Genomic DNA, 16231 nt, shown 5'->3' with positions numbered 1-16231 from the left:
TAGGAAGTTGGTGGGTTTTGTTTCTTAACAGCAGAATATCTGAGGCAGTCAGGCAGAAGGTGACACGGAAGCAGTGTTGTCACTGCAGTAGTCCAGTATGTCTAGTAAGTCACCTGGATACTCCTGAGAAGCAGGTAGGGTGAGGAGTATAATGTGCTGTACTGCAGGACATGGAGCTCTGTTCCTTTTGCTGTTTACTGGACCAAAGCTTGAGCATCTCAAGTTTGGCCTCTGGGCAAGTCTGGTGCATGGGTGTTACTAAATAAGGAAGCTTCACAAAATCTATAGCAGACCTTAATTCAGCTTTCCCAGCTCACTCAGTAACTTGAAGTGCTGTGGATGCCCCAGGTCTCTGATGCTTCTGTCAGAGCTCTTTGGGACTGCAACTGGAGCCAGGAGAACTGATATGTGGGAGTGCCTGCTCGAGGCAGGGCAGCAGTGCTGTTAACACAGAGGTGCAGACCTGCCTGCTGGGGCTGCACTGTGTTGTCCTGCTGGGTTGTGATTTGCAGCTGCTGTTTTTCCAGCACTGCTAAGGAGCAGATACTGAGTTGAGGAAAACAGTGCTGCTTGTCTAAACTAGCCTTGATAGTCAGCTTGTTACATGGTGGGAATTTGTGTGGGCAGTGGGAAAAGGAGCAGTGGTATGTCCCTTGGAATGCATTGTCTGCACACTTGAAAGAAAGTGGAGAAATATTCAACTCCCAAATGTGTCTGTAGAAATGCATTATTTTAGAAGTAGGGAGCTATTTCTGCCTTGGTTTTGGGAATGCTGAGAGTGCAAGCTTAGAGGCAACATCTGTCAACTGCTCTTCTGGATGAAGCTGTGTCTCAGGTGTGTTTATGACCAAGGCTGATAAAAAAATCAAGTGGCTGAATTCCGTGTGCTTTTAAAGGTTTTGCTCTCACAAATTATATAAAAATCTTTATAGCTTCAAGAATTAAATAGTGTTACCTACAAAAAAGTCAGATATTTTTTGTGTCTGCTTTTAGTGTAGCGCTCATAAACGTGCCTGCAGCGCGGTGTACTGAGTGAGAGAAGGCAGTGCCTCTGGGGGAAGGACTGCTGTCTGTGTGGGGAGGAGGGAGGCTTGGGGGGTTAGTACAAGTGCCCTGAGGTTATCCCAGTGGATGTCAATGAACATGCAGAGTTACAGGCAGCGTAGCAGTGCACCACAAGAGAAGTTGAGCAGCTGGGGGGGTGGTGGTGGCATCCTAGCAGTGTGTGGGGATCACAGAAGGAATCTGAGAGCCAGGAATGCCTGTGTTTGTCATATATGGCACGAAGATGTGATCAAAACTGAGCTGCAAGAAGCAGCTCTTGGCATGGGTTCTAGTCCTTTTTGGAGTTTCTTCTTAGGTGTCCTGTGCTATGGACACAGGCTTCTTTTGTGTCTTGAGTACCTCATAAAGCTATAGAGGTCAGAGTTCCCTTTGTTTCCCGGCAAAGAGCATGCACTAGAAACACTTTTTGAGGTTTTGAGGATTCTTTCATTATGGACTTGAAGGAAGGTTTTATTTCTTCTAGTTGCTGGGAGGCCTATTTGAAGGGCATTCATGCTCCAGCTGGTCTTATTTTGTATTTTGGGTGGATTTGTAGCCCATAAAGTGATTCACTCCAGTGCATTCGGCTTGCAAACTACAGTGCTTGGGAGGCTGTGCAGTTCTGGAGGTGGGTCATCTCTGGAGTGGGGTGGCTCTGGCTGCGGGTCAGCCTGATCTTGGAAAATCTGGTTCTGGAATTAACAGGGAGGAGACATGTACACATGGTCCAGGCATCAAGTGATGCAGAGTAAGTTAGCAGTGAAAATATAGCTCAAGGCAGAAGTGGATTCAGAACACAGATGAATACACTGGAATTTATATATATAAATATAATAAATGAATAAATATATAACCAGGGATTCACTACTTGTCAGAATAAATAACCAAGGGATGCACTACTTAGAGGAACAGCATTTGGTACTTCTATTTTTTTTTAATTATTTAAAAAAGAAGTTAATTGTCTGTATATCTAAAATAATGCATAACTTTATCCAGAGTGTTTGTTGATATTATTCTAGACTGTCTCCACAAAATGGCTCTCAGCAGTCTGAAAGATGGTAAAGGTGCTGGAAGATTTTTCAGCCTTATTTTGTTCTACCTGAGTAAGCAAATGGGGTAGTTGGAATTTGGACAGCTACACTGTTTCCTGGTTGGAGTTTCAGGAATGTGACATGATGAAGTGTAAATCGAATGTTGAGGCCTGTGAAATTAGTCAAGGTTGACCTTAAATACGCAAAGGGAAAAAACAGACAAGTGTGGCTGATGTAGAATTTCATTAAAAACAAACAAACAAAACCCAACCCAGGAAAGAAAGGCAAAACACTGCCATTTAGTTGATAATAAGATCCCAAAAGGGAATAGTTAAGTTGACAGAAATGACAGTTCAAGGGGAAAAGTTAAGAAAGAAGTGTGAGCTTTGTAAAGAGTTTTTAATTCTGCTAGGTATCTACTGGCTTATATAACTTTAGATGCTATTTTATATATATATTTATTTTTTTAATATATATATTTTTGTATATATATATATTTGCTTTTTAGCAGATATTTCAGAGAAAAGTGCAATGTGACTGTCCTGTGTAACTTTTGAGGATTTTGTGCTCAGATGAGTTTGATGGAAATAAAGGACTGAAAGAGATGAAGCTCCTACGAGCCTTTTGTGTTCTAAACCCAGATGGCCACTGAGGCCCAGGCAGCTCAGTGGGATGGGGGAGAGAATGGGAAGGGGAACGGTGAGAATTCTTGGATTGAGATCAAGTTCACTGAGTGACTTTTGGTTCAGAGTTGTGCCACTTGGCCCTTTGAGGAAAGAGTTTTTATGGTGTTGATATTTACTGATGGAAAACCGTTCAAGGTCACAGGTCTTCTGGCCAAAACCAGGACCAGGTCCTCTTTTACGGCTCCCCAGCACTCAAGTCTTGGCTGATATTGCCACCTAATGGCGAGAGCAGCACTTGGCTGAGGATTTAGGGGCTTTTCACTGCGTTGTATTGATGGTTCTTACGCAGTCGTGTCTGCTTCAGGTTACGGCAGAACTGTTGTCAGGGGAACTTGAGACTTGGCTTTTCCTTCTTGTCCTTCTGCTAGTCAGAGAGAATTTTAAGGCTGTAAAAATTGGTTAAAAAGCCAGGAAGTGATTGTTATTTTATTGTTGTGACTCTTGTGTGTTACCCGAGTACTGCTTTATGGTTTTGGTCAAATATAGGTGCTTAAAAGGAAGTACTTTTATTGCGAGAATAGTTCAAAACCTCTTCCAGTAAAGAAGGTCTGCACGTCACTCTGACATGATTCCCCATGCTGGTGTTAGAGAGCCCTTCTGGATCATTTCATCCCCAGCTGGAGTTCAGCATTAGAGCTTGAGCAAATAAGAGTGTGTGTCCTGTGAAATTTTTGGGAGGGCCCTAGGGCTGTTGTACTAAAATTGGCAGTAATTCTGTTTTGACAGCATAGCATCACATTTGACTAAATGAGGAATTAAGTTTTAAAATAATAAATATTTAATCTTCAAGGGAAATTTCTTAATAGAGCTTAACTTCTTGAGTGGAAGTGATTATGTGCTTGTTTGCTCAAGCTGGTGAGACTTGCATTAAATGAGGTGCATTATAGTTCATAAACGCTGCTTGCAGATGCTATCAGGAGACATGAAACCCGTGCATTTCAATTGGCTGCCTGATTATCACAGGAGTTAATCGCTCTAATTTACATATTTCTGTCCTGACTCTGTACCTGAGCTGCTGCCCTGGCTGAACGTTCCCACGGTGTAGTTGGCATACGATCGGACAGCAGTCACCTAAGGAAGGCATGGATTTTTGTGAGCTCTTCTCTGAGGTGGATTTCCTAAAACTGTGGGAAAGCTGTGCAGGTGAGCCTTGAGGCGATGCCAGCGTCACCTCCTTGAGGCCTTGAGCGGTAGGCAGGACTAACAGAAGACAGAAAAGAAAGGGGAGTGTTGATTTTTCCCTTGGGTTTGCCGAAGCATTTGGCAGTACTTGCTGTGTAGGCTGTTTCACTTGGCTTGTGGGTATAATTCCTACCTCAGTAATTCTTCTCTACCAGCGAAGAGGATAAAATCCCCTCACACTGGGAAGCTGGAAGGTGGGCTCAATTTCTGGCTTGCAGTTTATGCCACAGCTGGACTAAACATTCCTGGTGAGACTGGTTGTGAGAAGATGCTGAATGGTACTCGGTGTGTTTAGTGTGGTTTAAATAGAAACACTTGTTTTAGAGCTGACTGCTTGCACCGTCTGGGAGTGCAGGGGGGCTCTTGAGGCAAACCTGGAAAGTTGCTTGACTTCTTCAGCATCTCTCAAGACTTTATCTTGTTTTAATATTTTACTTTTTATGTTTTAAAATGTAGATTTAGGGAATTAGTATTAACCCTTATCGAGTATTGGGGGATTTAGAAATTTGGAATATCTGGAGAATACCTTCACTTGGTTCAAGTTTTTGGATGACTCTAAGTACTTCAGGGTTAATAGCTGTATACATAGTTTGCACTGGGCTTTATAAATTGGTTTGAATGTGAAAATGCTTTTCAGGTGATTTTCATTTAATATTGAGAAAATATTTTCATGTAATATTTTGAGAAAATAATAAAATCCTTATGTTTTTTGTCAAGAAGACTTGACTTTAGATTAATGGAGTGTGGTAGCAAATCTTTAACTTTTTCAAGTGTTTGTCACTCGTCACTTAATGACTGACACAGTCTTTCTTACTCATTCCTTAGCATGTAGTCGTGTTGACTGCAGAAATTACCAACTCCAGTAGCTTCATTTGTTTGCACACTTACGTTTTCCAGGTGGCTTCTCCACGGTGTTCCTGGTCCGCACCCACAGTGGGATACGCTGTGCACTGAAACGGATGTGTGTTAACAATGTGCCAGATCTCAACATATGCAAGAGAGAAATCACAATTATGGTAAGAAGGCCATTACTTGTAACTGCAGAATGAATCAATATGTGGTATACACACACCTAATGCCTCTGCATTGATAGTTATTTCTAGATCCTGGTTTGTTTTGACCTTATGATTCTGATTTTGCACTGTTACTTTCAGAAAGTAATGCTGTGTTTAGGGTTGGTGTGTCATTAACTTCTGAAGCAATTATTAAAAATGTATCTGGCATCACAGTCAGTTTGGTCAGTACATCTGGTTCCCAAGCAAAAGAACTTTCATCCACTGCTGCAGTGGCAATTGAAATTCTTCCTCTTTTAATTTTTTCTGGTAACGAAGTGTAATTTGCATTCTCTTTTTCAGAAAGAGTTATCTGGGCACAAGAACATTGTGACCTATTTGGACTGTGCTATCAACTCGATAAGTGATAATGTTTGGGAGGTGCTCATCCTCATGGAATACTGCCGAGGTAAGAGAGCTCCTGAGTTTTCAGAGAAAAGGCAGGGAAGATGTTTGTGGGATCACCTGGGAGTTTACTTAGAACTGTTAAACCAGTTCATGTAAGAGGTGAACATAGATATCTCATGTCTGGAATCCCACTAGTTTGTGACACTCTCCTGTTGGCACTGAGCTGCTGAGCTCTGAGGAAAAGGTAAAAGTGAGTTTCACTTGCCTCTGTGACTGAGTATGATTAGGAATGGGGAAATTAATTCTCTAAGTATGAAGGGAAATTGGTGCGTGTTCTGCTGTCCGTGCTAATCAACAGGTAGTTGGAACATATTCTATGGGAAGGATTGCCAAACTTGTCACCACTCTTCTTGCTTTGTTGTTTTTGGGTTAGATGATAACATTGAAGATACTTGACTCTTACCTGCCAGGTGACTTGTTATAAATGAGCATAGCATAGTGAGTGTTGATAATACCAGCTAAAAGAAAATAGTCCTGTGGTCTCCCACCTTATAATGTAACCTTCTTTCAAACAATATGTAAAAACAAGTAGTTTTTGGATCCCCACTGCCCCCCTCACGTATGCACTAAGTTCTAAGTTCATAAGGAATGAACTTGCCATTGAGTTTAACTTGTGAAGTTTGTCTAAAGTTTAGGGTGATTGGACATAATATGAGACAGTGTTTAACTGAAATAGCTGAAGATACTGGAACAAGTGCTGCAAGTACAAAGTGAATACTTAGAGCTTAGGAAGAAAAGCCATCCTGTGGTCTGTAGTGCTTGAATACTTTGAGATGAGGTGTGTGTGCATTATATTTGCAGTAGAAATGGTAATTATTATGGCTTGTGCAATCTGTACCATAACAAGCCATTTGGAAAACCAGGTTTCTTTTGTTTGAATACAGTGACGGGAAAGCTTCCTTGCATCTCATTCGTGGACTTGGTGCATATAAGTCTTCTGTACCTGATAGGAATTACTTGAAAGAAATTTCTCTTGTGGTTTCTTTAGCTGGACAAGTTGTGAACCAGATGAACCAGCGTCTACAGACGGGTTTCACAGAGTCAGAAGTCATGAGGATATTTTGTGACACCTGTGAAGCTGTTGCTCAGTTGCATCAGTGTAAAACGCCCATAGTTCACCGGGATCTGAAGGTATGAATGCCATGAAAAGGGAATCTGGGTTAAAATCAATCATCTACTTGAAATGCATTGAGGATATAGAAGGTATTTCAATACTTAAGACTGACTACTGGTTAGGAACTTGCTATGGATGGAGCTGTAAACAGAGAGACTAAACCAGACTTGAAACAGAGAGACTACAGAGGCTGTAAACAGAGACACTAAAATAAGTTTTTGATGCTAAAACTAAGTCTATCAATTGATTTTTCTGAAAACTTCCTGTTTGTGTGAGAACATATAGTAACACCTGGAAATTAGTGGTGGTATTTTAACATAATTTTTCTGTGTATTGATTTCCTTTCAAGGTGGAAAATCTACTGTTAAACGATAGCGGGAACTACGTTCTCTGTGACTTCGGCAGTGCCACCAACAAATACCTGCATCCGCAGAAAGATGGTGTTAATATGGTTGAAGAAGAAATTAAAAAGTAAGTTTACTTTAGGTGACCTATCATAAGCGATGACTCTGCTGGGAAACCCCATGTATTGTTGTGTGGTGTGCATGTACCATTAATATGAATTGAACTTAATGATTGATCTTGAATTAATTTTGGCATAAATAGGGTAAAAGAGTGGAACACACACTCTTGAAATCGTGTATTAGTATTGTTTTGCCCTTTTGGCTAACTACTGCAGAGGAGTAAATACAAGCTGCTCCTTCTCAAGTTCAAAAAATGGTGGAGGTTTTTTCCAGCTCTGGAGTATTTGAACTACCACTTGAGCAGTTGTTTTGAGATGTTAGTTTTTTTTGAAGTCTGCATTCTGTATGCTCCGGTATGTGTTAGGAAAGCTCTTGTAGGACCTTTGAATCACACCTTCCAGATGACTGGCTGCTTATGCACAGTGACTTTTGGAAAAGTGTACACTTCTGGGGAAATAACAGTAAAGGCAAATTTTAGCTGACCTATTACTTATTCTTCATTACATCTTGCTACTTTGAATATTCTTTGTGATGCTGCAAATGCAGTAAATGACTCGGATTATGTGAGACAGTTCCAGGCATGTATCTGAAACTTGTGTGTGATTGGTGTGTATGTGGCAGATAGGGGGAAACATGCTTGCAGTTCTGAGGCAGTCTTCAGCCATGTCCTCTCTTTATTTTACATCGCTAGGTACACAACACTGTCATACAGAGCTCCTGAAATGATCAATCTGTATGGAGGAAAGCCAATTACTACCAAGGCAGATATCTGGGTAAGCAAAAAATCATGTAGTATGGAACTAATTCATGAGAGGCAATTAAAAGCAGCATTGACTGACTGAAAAATTAGTTCTTGGAAAATAAAACACATGATGCAGCTAAAGAGCACAGAATATAGTAGAGATCTTGGATAGTTAACTCTTTGGTAAGTAAAATGAGTGCCACATTTGATTTTTATTTAGAAGGAAGGGGAACGTGATTTAGAGTTTTTCTTTTTTTGTCAGCCCTAGTTGCTGCTTGATAGTCCCCAGAGATTTCTTGTGGAAACCTGTTGGCAGCATGATCAAGAAAGGTCTTTTTATTAGGTGCTGTGCAGTGAAGAAAATAAACTGAGTGCAAAGGCTAGTGGGGTATCTCCAGGTGATGTGACACTGAGAATGCAGCTCTTGGTATGCCCTGGTTTTGTAGTTTGCTATCTATATAGGAGTGAGTGGAAAAGCAAGTTGTGTTACTGCTTGATATATCAGCTTGTCACGTGAACTGTTCAATAGCGCGGGCTCTACACAACATGTAAGCAGCAGCTGTAGCCAGGATGAAGTTTGTGTCTCATTGGTGCTGCTCTCTTGTGTAAAAGGCTTGCTCTCATCCCTTCACAGTGCCCGTGTTTGTCTTTTACAGGCACTTGGCTGCTTGCTGTATAAACTCTGTTTCTTTTCCCTTCCCTTTGGAGAAAGCCAAGTTGCTATTTGTGACGGCAGCTTTACCATCCCGGACAGCTCACGGTACTCCCACAGCGTGCACTGTTTGATCAGTAAGTGTGTGGGCAGCACAGCAGTGCCTTCATCTCCTGGAGCCAGGGAAACTCAGGTCCTGCTCATGGAGGGGAGTGACTGTGGTGGGAGGTGCAGTCTGAGGGAGCAGTGGCGGTCACTCCTGGCTGTGACCTGCACTGGCCTTGGAAGGGAGCCTTGCTTGTCCTCTTGTTCCACGGAGGACTGTGCCCCAGGGCACAGAGCTGAGGGGCTGCCTGCAGAGGGATTTCAGAAGCCTGGAGCAAACTCCTTGAAATGACTCTGAAAGGGAGCCAGGGGAATGAGTATGAGCAAGTCTTTCTCCTGGGCAGCTGATGTGACATTTAATGGATGGTCTTACCAATTTTACAGGATATATGCTTGAACCAGACCAAGAGAAGAGACCTGATATTTTTCAAGTGTCTTACTTTGCCTTTAAAATTGCCAAAAAGGATTGTCCCGTGTCTAATATTAATGTAAGTAGTCTTTTTAATTTTTTCAGTATTTTCAGTGTATTATGTAGGTAGCATTGAGAAAAGTCTGTCAGATTGCTGAGAGATCACTTCAGTTTAATCATAAACCTGATTTCTAAATGTAAAACATAGTAGAGAAGACTTGAAGCTGTTGTTGTGTACACGCAGTATGAGCTCTGAACAAAACATGTTCTTAATTTTGACAGGGTAGCTTCATGGACTCTATTGATACTGCATCATGCAAATGACTTTTAGTCATTAGTAATCTCTTCCTTTAATACAATGAGTATGAAATATACTACACCACTTAAACTTGTTGACAACAGAGGGTTTCATGTTGTAACTGTAGTGTCAAGAGCATTTGTTTGCTTTGGGCAACTCCTTTTTCTCAATCATCCTTAGCAAATGTGTTAGTCCCTTGGAAGGACCCCAGTGAACTGAAGGCAAATAGAGCAGTGCCTGAGTTAGCCTATATTCCTGCCCTTGCTTTCCATGGGAGTTGGACCTTGACAAATGTGAACTTTGTCTGATAAGTCACCTCCTTCACAAATGTAATTACTCTGTGATGGAATTTGAAGGCACATCACTAATGTTGATTATTATAAAGTGGTTCTCAAGAGAAGCATCAGGAAAAATCCATCTCAAATTTTGAGTTTGCAACAGTCAATTATAGTGCACTCTGCCTTCAGGGGCAGACAAGTGAACTTCCTGAGATCCCTTTGACTTCCTTTATCCTTGTAGAAGGAGGTATTCAGTAAGTGTGAATGTTGCCTTTTGGATACACATGTTAAAAAATAAGAAGGAAATCTTGAAGTACTTGACAAGTAACTGTCTCTACTATTTGTGACTAGATTTTTTAGGTTTGCATGCTGTACATGCATTTGTCATTAGAGATGATCTTTGTACTCTCTCCCCCAAAATTGCCATTTTCCTTGGTAAAATATGGTTTAGGTGATTCACTCAGGAATGTATTTGAGAAGGGGGTAAGTTAAATGCCCAGGGAAGCTTGGATGCTGAATGGTTTTCTGGAATTTGCATTGCAGTGAAAGAGCTAAGTGGGCTAAAAACAGTTTCCTCCAAAGATTGGGCTTGGAATTTAGTTCTTCAGCTTGAGGCTGAAGTAAGTCTGCTCTGTGCAGTCACGTGAAAATGTCTGAAGAAACTGTTGCAATTTATTGTTGATAGTTGTTAGTGTGTAAATGTAGTGAAGTAGTTGACAAAACAGACCAGTCACGTTCTGGTTTTATTTCTGCAATGGATGAGAGAGTGTAGAGATACTGTTAAATTAAAACTTGTTTAATCTACAGCTGTGAGTTGAGCAGGAAGCTTGTAACATGAAAGTCTTAAACCCTAGTATTCCTTCCATATGTAATGATTTTTTTGTTTCAGGATTTCATTTTTTTTAATTTATTTAAATTTGTTTTTCCCAAGAGTTCTCCTGTCCCTTCAACTCTCCCTGAACCCATGACAGCTAGTGAGGCAGCTGCTAGAAAAAGCCAAATAAAAGCAAGGTGAGAAGATGTGACTTTTTTTTTTTTTTTTTTTTTTGCAAAGATTGTTAAACTACATGTTGGTCTGCAACCTGTTTGCAAATGCTTGTTAATAAATGAAATATTACTTTAGTAGAAGTCATTAGGTAAACTGTAATTGTAAGAGCTTCAAGTCTCCCTTTGAATTCCACTCCTTTGCTTTTTTCATTATATTGAGAATCCTGGGAGGAAAAACTGAGAGCCTGGTTAATGAAAGTAAATGGATTTTGTTGGGTTTTGCTTCTGGTTATTTTGTGGGTTTTTCCAGAAGTTCCAATTTTATACCAAAGTAGTCCCTTTTGTCCTTGTTATTGAAAACAAACCTATAACATTGGGACTTCCTATTGATGCTTTTGATTTCTGCTATGGTATAGTGTGTGCTTAATGATTCCTTTACCCTTTTATTCCTTGTTAATGGAAGTTGTTAGTTCAATTTACAAAAAATAGAAATGAAAACACAAGAAATGAGTAGAAGTAGAAACGAGTTAAGAGATGAGATTTTCCTTTATCTTATTTCCTGTCTGTATGAACAGTCAACATGTTTCTAGTCAGGACTTGACTCCCACTCACTGCTGGGAACTGAGAGGAGATTATTCAGGGAGATACCATCTAGTGTCATGATCTCCTTGGGAAAAAGGCTGCTGCATGGCTCCTTCTTAATGATATTCTGTGTTAGTCATATCCTAGACTGCCAGGGGTGGTGGGTAGAGTTTTAGGAAGCAAACTTAAGGTACTGAAGTGCAATGTAGAAGTAGAGTAGCTCATGGTTAAGACATGATTGAGCTATTAAGAGATGTACTGTGTCTAATTTGAAGAAGAAATAGTTGTCTTTCTATGAAGTATCTTACATGGGGCAATTTTCCCTTTCAGGTTAACAGATACTGTTGGACCAACAGAAACCTCAATTGCACCACGGCAAAGACCAAAGGCCAATTCAAGCACTGCCACTTCCAGCGTGCTGGCAATCCAGAGCTCAGCAACTCCTGTCAAAGTACAAGTTCCTGGGGAATTTGGTAATCGTGGGCAAAAAGGTAACTTGAGGAAGTTAAAGGATGGACCAAAATATATGAAGAATGAATCTCACGTTTCTTCGTCTCCTTGATCTAATAGGGATAGCCTTTAAAACTCAAATTCATCTACCTTTCCTTATATACCAGAAATCAAATCTTCATCCTTTCCAAAAGACTTTTGAAATATGTGAGTTGGAAGTTTGGCCAGGTGGCACAAAAACTAAATCCACATTATTGAGAAGCAAAGGTGTGTTTTCATTATGCTTACCCCTGGTGTTTAATGAACTTTCTCACTGAGAGTTCAGGGTCACTTTTAACTTGAAATTAATTCACAAAAAGTATGAAACTCTTCTCTAACAAACTGCTTTTGTTGTAGTAGAAAAAATATTCTCCTATGCCTCAATAAGTCATGAGATATCAACAGTATGTTGGTGGTATTTGTAGGCTGGAACCGTGTAAAAATATCACTTCTCTAAGGACTGACAGATTGATTTCACATTCCACTGAGTGCAATAGAGGGGAGTCACTGGGGGAGACACAACTGAGTGAAATGGGTTTTGAAGAAATCCTTTATGAATTCTTTTTTCTCATTCCAGAAGGGTTATGGCTCTGATAAATACTCACTTAAATAGGTATCATTTTTATCTTGAACACTTTAAAGTTGCACGTGGTGCTGTTATGTGTCTATTACAGTACAGGAAGAGTGGCTTCAGGGCTGGTATTGAGAAAGTATGAAAAGGTCACTGAGAATGTTTGTGTCCCAGTGTGAACAATTTTTTCTAGATGGGATGTAAGTAGCATCCAACTTGGAAGACTTTTCCTGTTCTGACAAGGAATGGATCATTCCTGGGCACTTGAGAATATAAACAGCATGCAGGAGATTGATTTATGTTGGCAACTGTTTACTTAAGTGGCTGCAAAAACAATTGAATGGCCAAAGCAGTCAGGTGTTCGGTTTAATAGAGCATGACAGGTGAACCAGTAGTTCCCTTAAAGAAAAAAATGTGTTGTTTTGTATACATACAAAGCTGTACACTTTGAGGGTAAGGGTTTGAGGTACTACAGTGTGTAACTTGAGTGTTAGTAAAGCAGAAGTCTGGAACCGAGCTTGCTGCTGTGAGACCAGAGGAAGCTTCCGGTATCTTCTAAGTAGAAATGGTTCATTTGCAGGCCTGGAAGTATTTTTGGAGAAGCGAATTTGGCATCTAACAGCTGTCCTAGTTGTCAGGGTGGGAAGGGAAGCTCATGGACTGTGTCACCCTGAAGTGTTGAGTGCAGAGGTAGCTGCCAGGGAGAGCTGTGGCTGGAGCTGTGGGGTGGGGATGTCAGTAGTGTTGTGTGACTGTCGCAGGAACCACGCGCCCCGGGAACGGCCAAGAGCTCTCTCAGTGCCAAGGGACCACCCCGCACGGGCCGCAGCAGCACAGGGTCCTGCAGCAGCTGCAGCAGGGAGACTGGAGGCTGCAGCAGCTGCACCACCTGCACCACCAGCAGCACCAGCCCACCGTGCAGGACACTTACATTCAGCAGGTACAGTCACATCTGTTGGGCGTGTCTGACACACACCTTACGCTTACTGGTGTAATGCACTTGGGATCATGTGCTGCTTAAGCATTTCTGCTGTTGCTGACTGTGGTTTTTCCTGCTAAAAGAGCTCCTGTCCCTTTGTACCTTAGCTTTGGCCCTTCGTAGGCCCTGTAATGCTCATCCTAGGAAGTTGCTTGCTTTATGCAGTTTTGTTTCTGCAGTTTGACCCTGAATCCCAGCTTGCTTTGCATCGCCACCGTGTGGCTGAAATGAAGGCTTTATCTATGTGTAAGGGTGCTTGGGATAAATATTAGGAGTTACCTAGGTGACTGTGCCGTGCTTGCAGAAGGTGGTTGTACGTGGACCAGTGCTGAATATGTAGTGTCATTTTTTGTTAAAAGTGGGGAGGTGGGAAGGAAAAAGCCTCTAAACAGAATGATTAAAATGCAGTGATTGAATTGCAAGCTGGTTCTTGGTTATGTGGTATCTAAACTGAAAAATGCTGTGGAGTCAAAAGTGATATTTTTAATTGATGCTTCTTTGAATATCTGGCTATTTCTGAAGGGGAATCATGACTTCTCAAAGCTGTTTTTTCCTTCTCAACTCCAGTATCAGCAAGCAGTGCATCAGCAGATGGTCCAGCAGCAGCTGTTGCTGCAGTCTGTGTACCAGCAGCAGCCTGCCCAGTCGCAGTATCCTGCCATGGTATGTCATGAGTGGAACAGAGGGTACAATCTGAAAATGTGGGCTGTGTTTGTAAGTCTGTTGTGCAGATGAAGTGAGAGAAGGGTGTGAGTAGTTATAATGAGGTGTGGATGTGGTAAATAGTGTGAAGATGGGGATCCGAAATGGTATTCAGTTGGGGGAATTTACCCAAACTAATCTGGAGTTGCAGTTGTGTATTAATTGGATGGGATATCTTTCTAATTTTATAAGTAGGTATACGCTAATTTGAAACAATTGGTGCTTAAGGTTTGCAGTAGTGACCACAGCAACAATTACATTATACTACTAAGTGACAGATGACACAGTGATATGAAATTCTTAACTGAAGAGCAAGAGGAGCTAACTGGCATATCCTCTTTTTTTTTAAAATCAGGAGAAATTGTCCTGAAATTATGATTACTAATTAAGAGTTGGGTATGCTGTGCTGTGCAGTAGCATATACTTAGGTTGCAGTAATTTAAAAAAGCTAAGTGGTAATAGGCTGGAAAAGAGGCCCAGTATTACTGACTGGAGCAGTTCCTTTGCACCCGTGTGTTCTGGAGTGGGATGGTGGGTGGTTGTTTGGCTGCAAGTCCAGTACTGTGAGTGGGCAGAAGAGATGGACCCGGCCCATGTGTGTGTTGCTAACACAACCCTGGTGCCCCCAGGTGCAGTATCAGCAGGCTCTCCTGCAGCAGCAGATGCTGGCCCAGCAGCGGTCACAGCAGGCACAGTCCCCTGAATACATCACCTCTCCACAAGACTTTGCACCAGCCTTAATCTCCTACCCTGGCTCACTCCCAGTGCATGCTGGAACACTGGCAGATCCTCCCCATCCTACAAGCAGGTGAGTGTTCTGGCTGAGGTATGCTCAGGGGTTTCTTGTGGCTTATATTACTAACTGTGATTAGCACTGCTTAATAAAGGGTAATAAATAATGACTTTCCTGTGAATTCTTATGAAGAACAGTGTGTGGAATAAAACCCCCGTTCCTTTCTGATTTTAAAAATAAAGAAAAACCCATATTTGTCCAGTTTCACTGATGTTATGAACTAGGTTATATGTTTATATAGGTTCTTACTAGATTTCCCTCTAAGGTAGCTTTCAGATGCTTTTGGGATGAACTGTTAATGGATATGTGTTCCTTCTGTGTAGTGTTTGGGTATAATGAAGCGTGTCTCAGATTTTGACCCTGATAAATAATCCTGTGCATGTTTCTTTCTTTGCTTCCTTGAACTGACTTTACAGGTCAGGTATACCTGATGCTGAAGCAATTGCTGGTTACCCAAAGCAGAGCATCAATAACCCGCCTGACATGTCAGGCTGGAACCCATTTGGAGAGGACAATTTTTCCAAGTTGACAGAGGAGGAGCTGCTGGACAGAGAGTTTGACCTGCTGAGATCAAGTAAGGGACGCTTGAAGGCTTACTTTGCTTCCCAGTAAATGAGGGCTCTGTAGTTGCTCAGCAGTTCCAACACCTGCCTGTCCAAGGGCCGTGCGGGCTGCGTACAGAACGTTCTTTCTGAGCATTTGAGGGCACAGTTGGGCCTGTCTTCTTCCCTTGCTTTTCCTTTCTGAAAATGTGTGCAATAGGAACTCGCCGTCTCAAACTGGTAGTTACTGGCTCAGTTACTGCAGAAATGGTACTGTTGTAGCTCTTCAATGCTGCTGCTTGTGTCACCTTCACTGTCAAGAGGCTCTCAACAGCAGAGCTTTGTTGTCAGATGGGAACAGAAGTTTGGCTGCTTGCTTTATTCCTTTCCAGCTTTTTTCTTGCACACCAGAGCAGAAGATTGTGTGGGTCTGATATGTCCTTTGAAAATGCCTGAAAGAAAATTGATCTATTACATTATGTTAATGTTTTGTAATGTCCTTTCTGATGAGTGGCTAAATGTAAGGGCTGCTTTATTGTTCTGATATGGCAATAGTTGAATAAACTTTTTCCTCTTGAAGTCAGTTATCTCCATGGTTTTTACTTGGAATTACTTCCTCTTCTTAATGGCTTAACACATGCTTTTTAGATGCTCTTCCTATAACTGATTTTGTTGAGATCAGATTTATCAGTGGGACTTAGAAGATGTGACAATATCAAAAAACAGCTTGTGCATGCTTGGTTCTCTATCAGCAAGTTCCTTGCAATTAAATGTGCAGTAAAGTTGAATTTCAAGTAATTAAAGAACACCTCTGCCTTTAGCTGGGTCTTTCTTCTTGGATTCCCATGTCCTTGAATGTAATTGAACAAGATGTGCACACTACTTGTTAATCCTTAAGGAAAGTAACTGAGTGGGTTTGTTTGTGAAACTCTAGTTGATAGTTTTGGATTATGTTTATCAATTAAGACTTACTTTTGAGATATAAAAGTAGCCTGCACACATTTCACAGTACAATTACTTACTGCTAGCTGGGTAATGGCTAATGTACCACCTTAAAAATGAGCATGCCTTCCAAAGTCTAGGATTTGATTCAGGAGTGGAATTGAATATCTTTAAGCATG

At 41.3% G+C, this 16231-nt stretch overlaps 1 protein-coding gene across 5 annotated transcripts in view; it reads left to right on the top strand.

Annotated features, from left to right (window-relative positions):
- The window catches only part of BMP2K (BMP2 inducible kinase), a 43566-nt gene that overhangs the window by 14207 nt on the left and 13128 nt on the right, over positions 1–16231 (top strand). For 4 of the 5 annotated variants that reach the window (XM_051794437.1, XM_051794434.1, XM_051794438.1 and 1 more), the window contains exons 2-14: positions 4841–4959; positions 5299–5404; positions 6392–6534; positions 6867–6988; positions 7673–7754; positions 8380–8512; positions 8865–8968; positions 10397–10476; positions 11365–11525; positions 12856–13034; positions 13641–13736; positions 14405–14583; positions 14985–15142. In XM_051794437.1, coding sequence (XP_051650397.1) covers positions 4841–4959; positions 5299–5404; positions 6392–6534; positions 6867–6988; positions 7673–7754; positions 8380–8512; positions 8865–8968; positions 10397–10476; positions 11365–11525; positions 12856–13034; positions 13641–13736; positions 14405–14583; positions 14985–15142 — 1662 coding nt within the window. Of the gene's footprint in view, positions 1–2780; positions 3905–4840; positions 4960–5298; positions 5405–6391; positions 6535–6866; positions 6989–7672; positions 7755–8379; positions 8513–8864; positions 8969–10396; positions 10477–11364; positions 11526–12855; positions 13035–13640; positions 13737–14404; positions 14584–14984; positions 15143–16231 lie in introns of those variants that run through there. The other variant, XM_051794436.1, reaches the window with a different exon arrangement.

This window comes from Manacus candei, unplaced genomic scaffold (assembly GCF_025592945.1).
Source record: "Manacus candei isolate 608988 ecotype Guabito, Panama unplaced genomic scaffold, ASM2559294v1 h1tg000039l, whole genome shotgun sequence".
Taxonomy (NCBI): domain Eukaryota; kingdom Metazoa; phylum Chordata; class Aves; order Passeriformes; family Pipridae; genus Manacus; species Manacus candei.
Note: the sequence above shows the minus strand (reverse complement) of the source record. Positions and strands in the feature narration are given on the sequence as shown.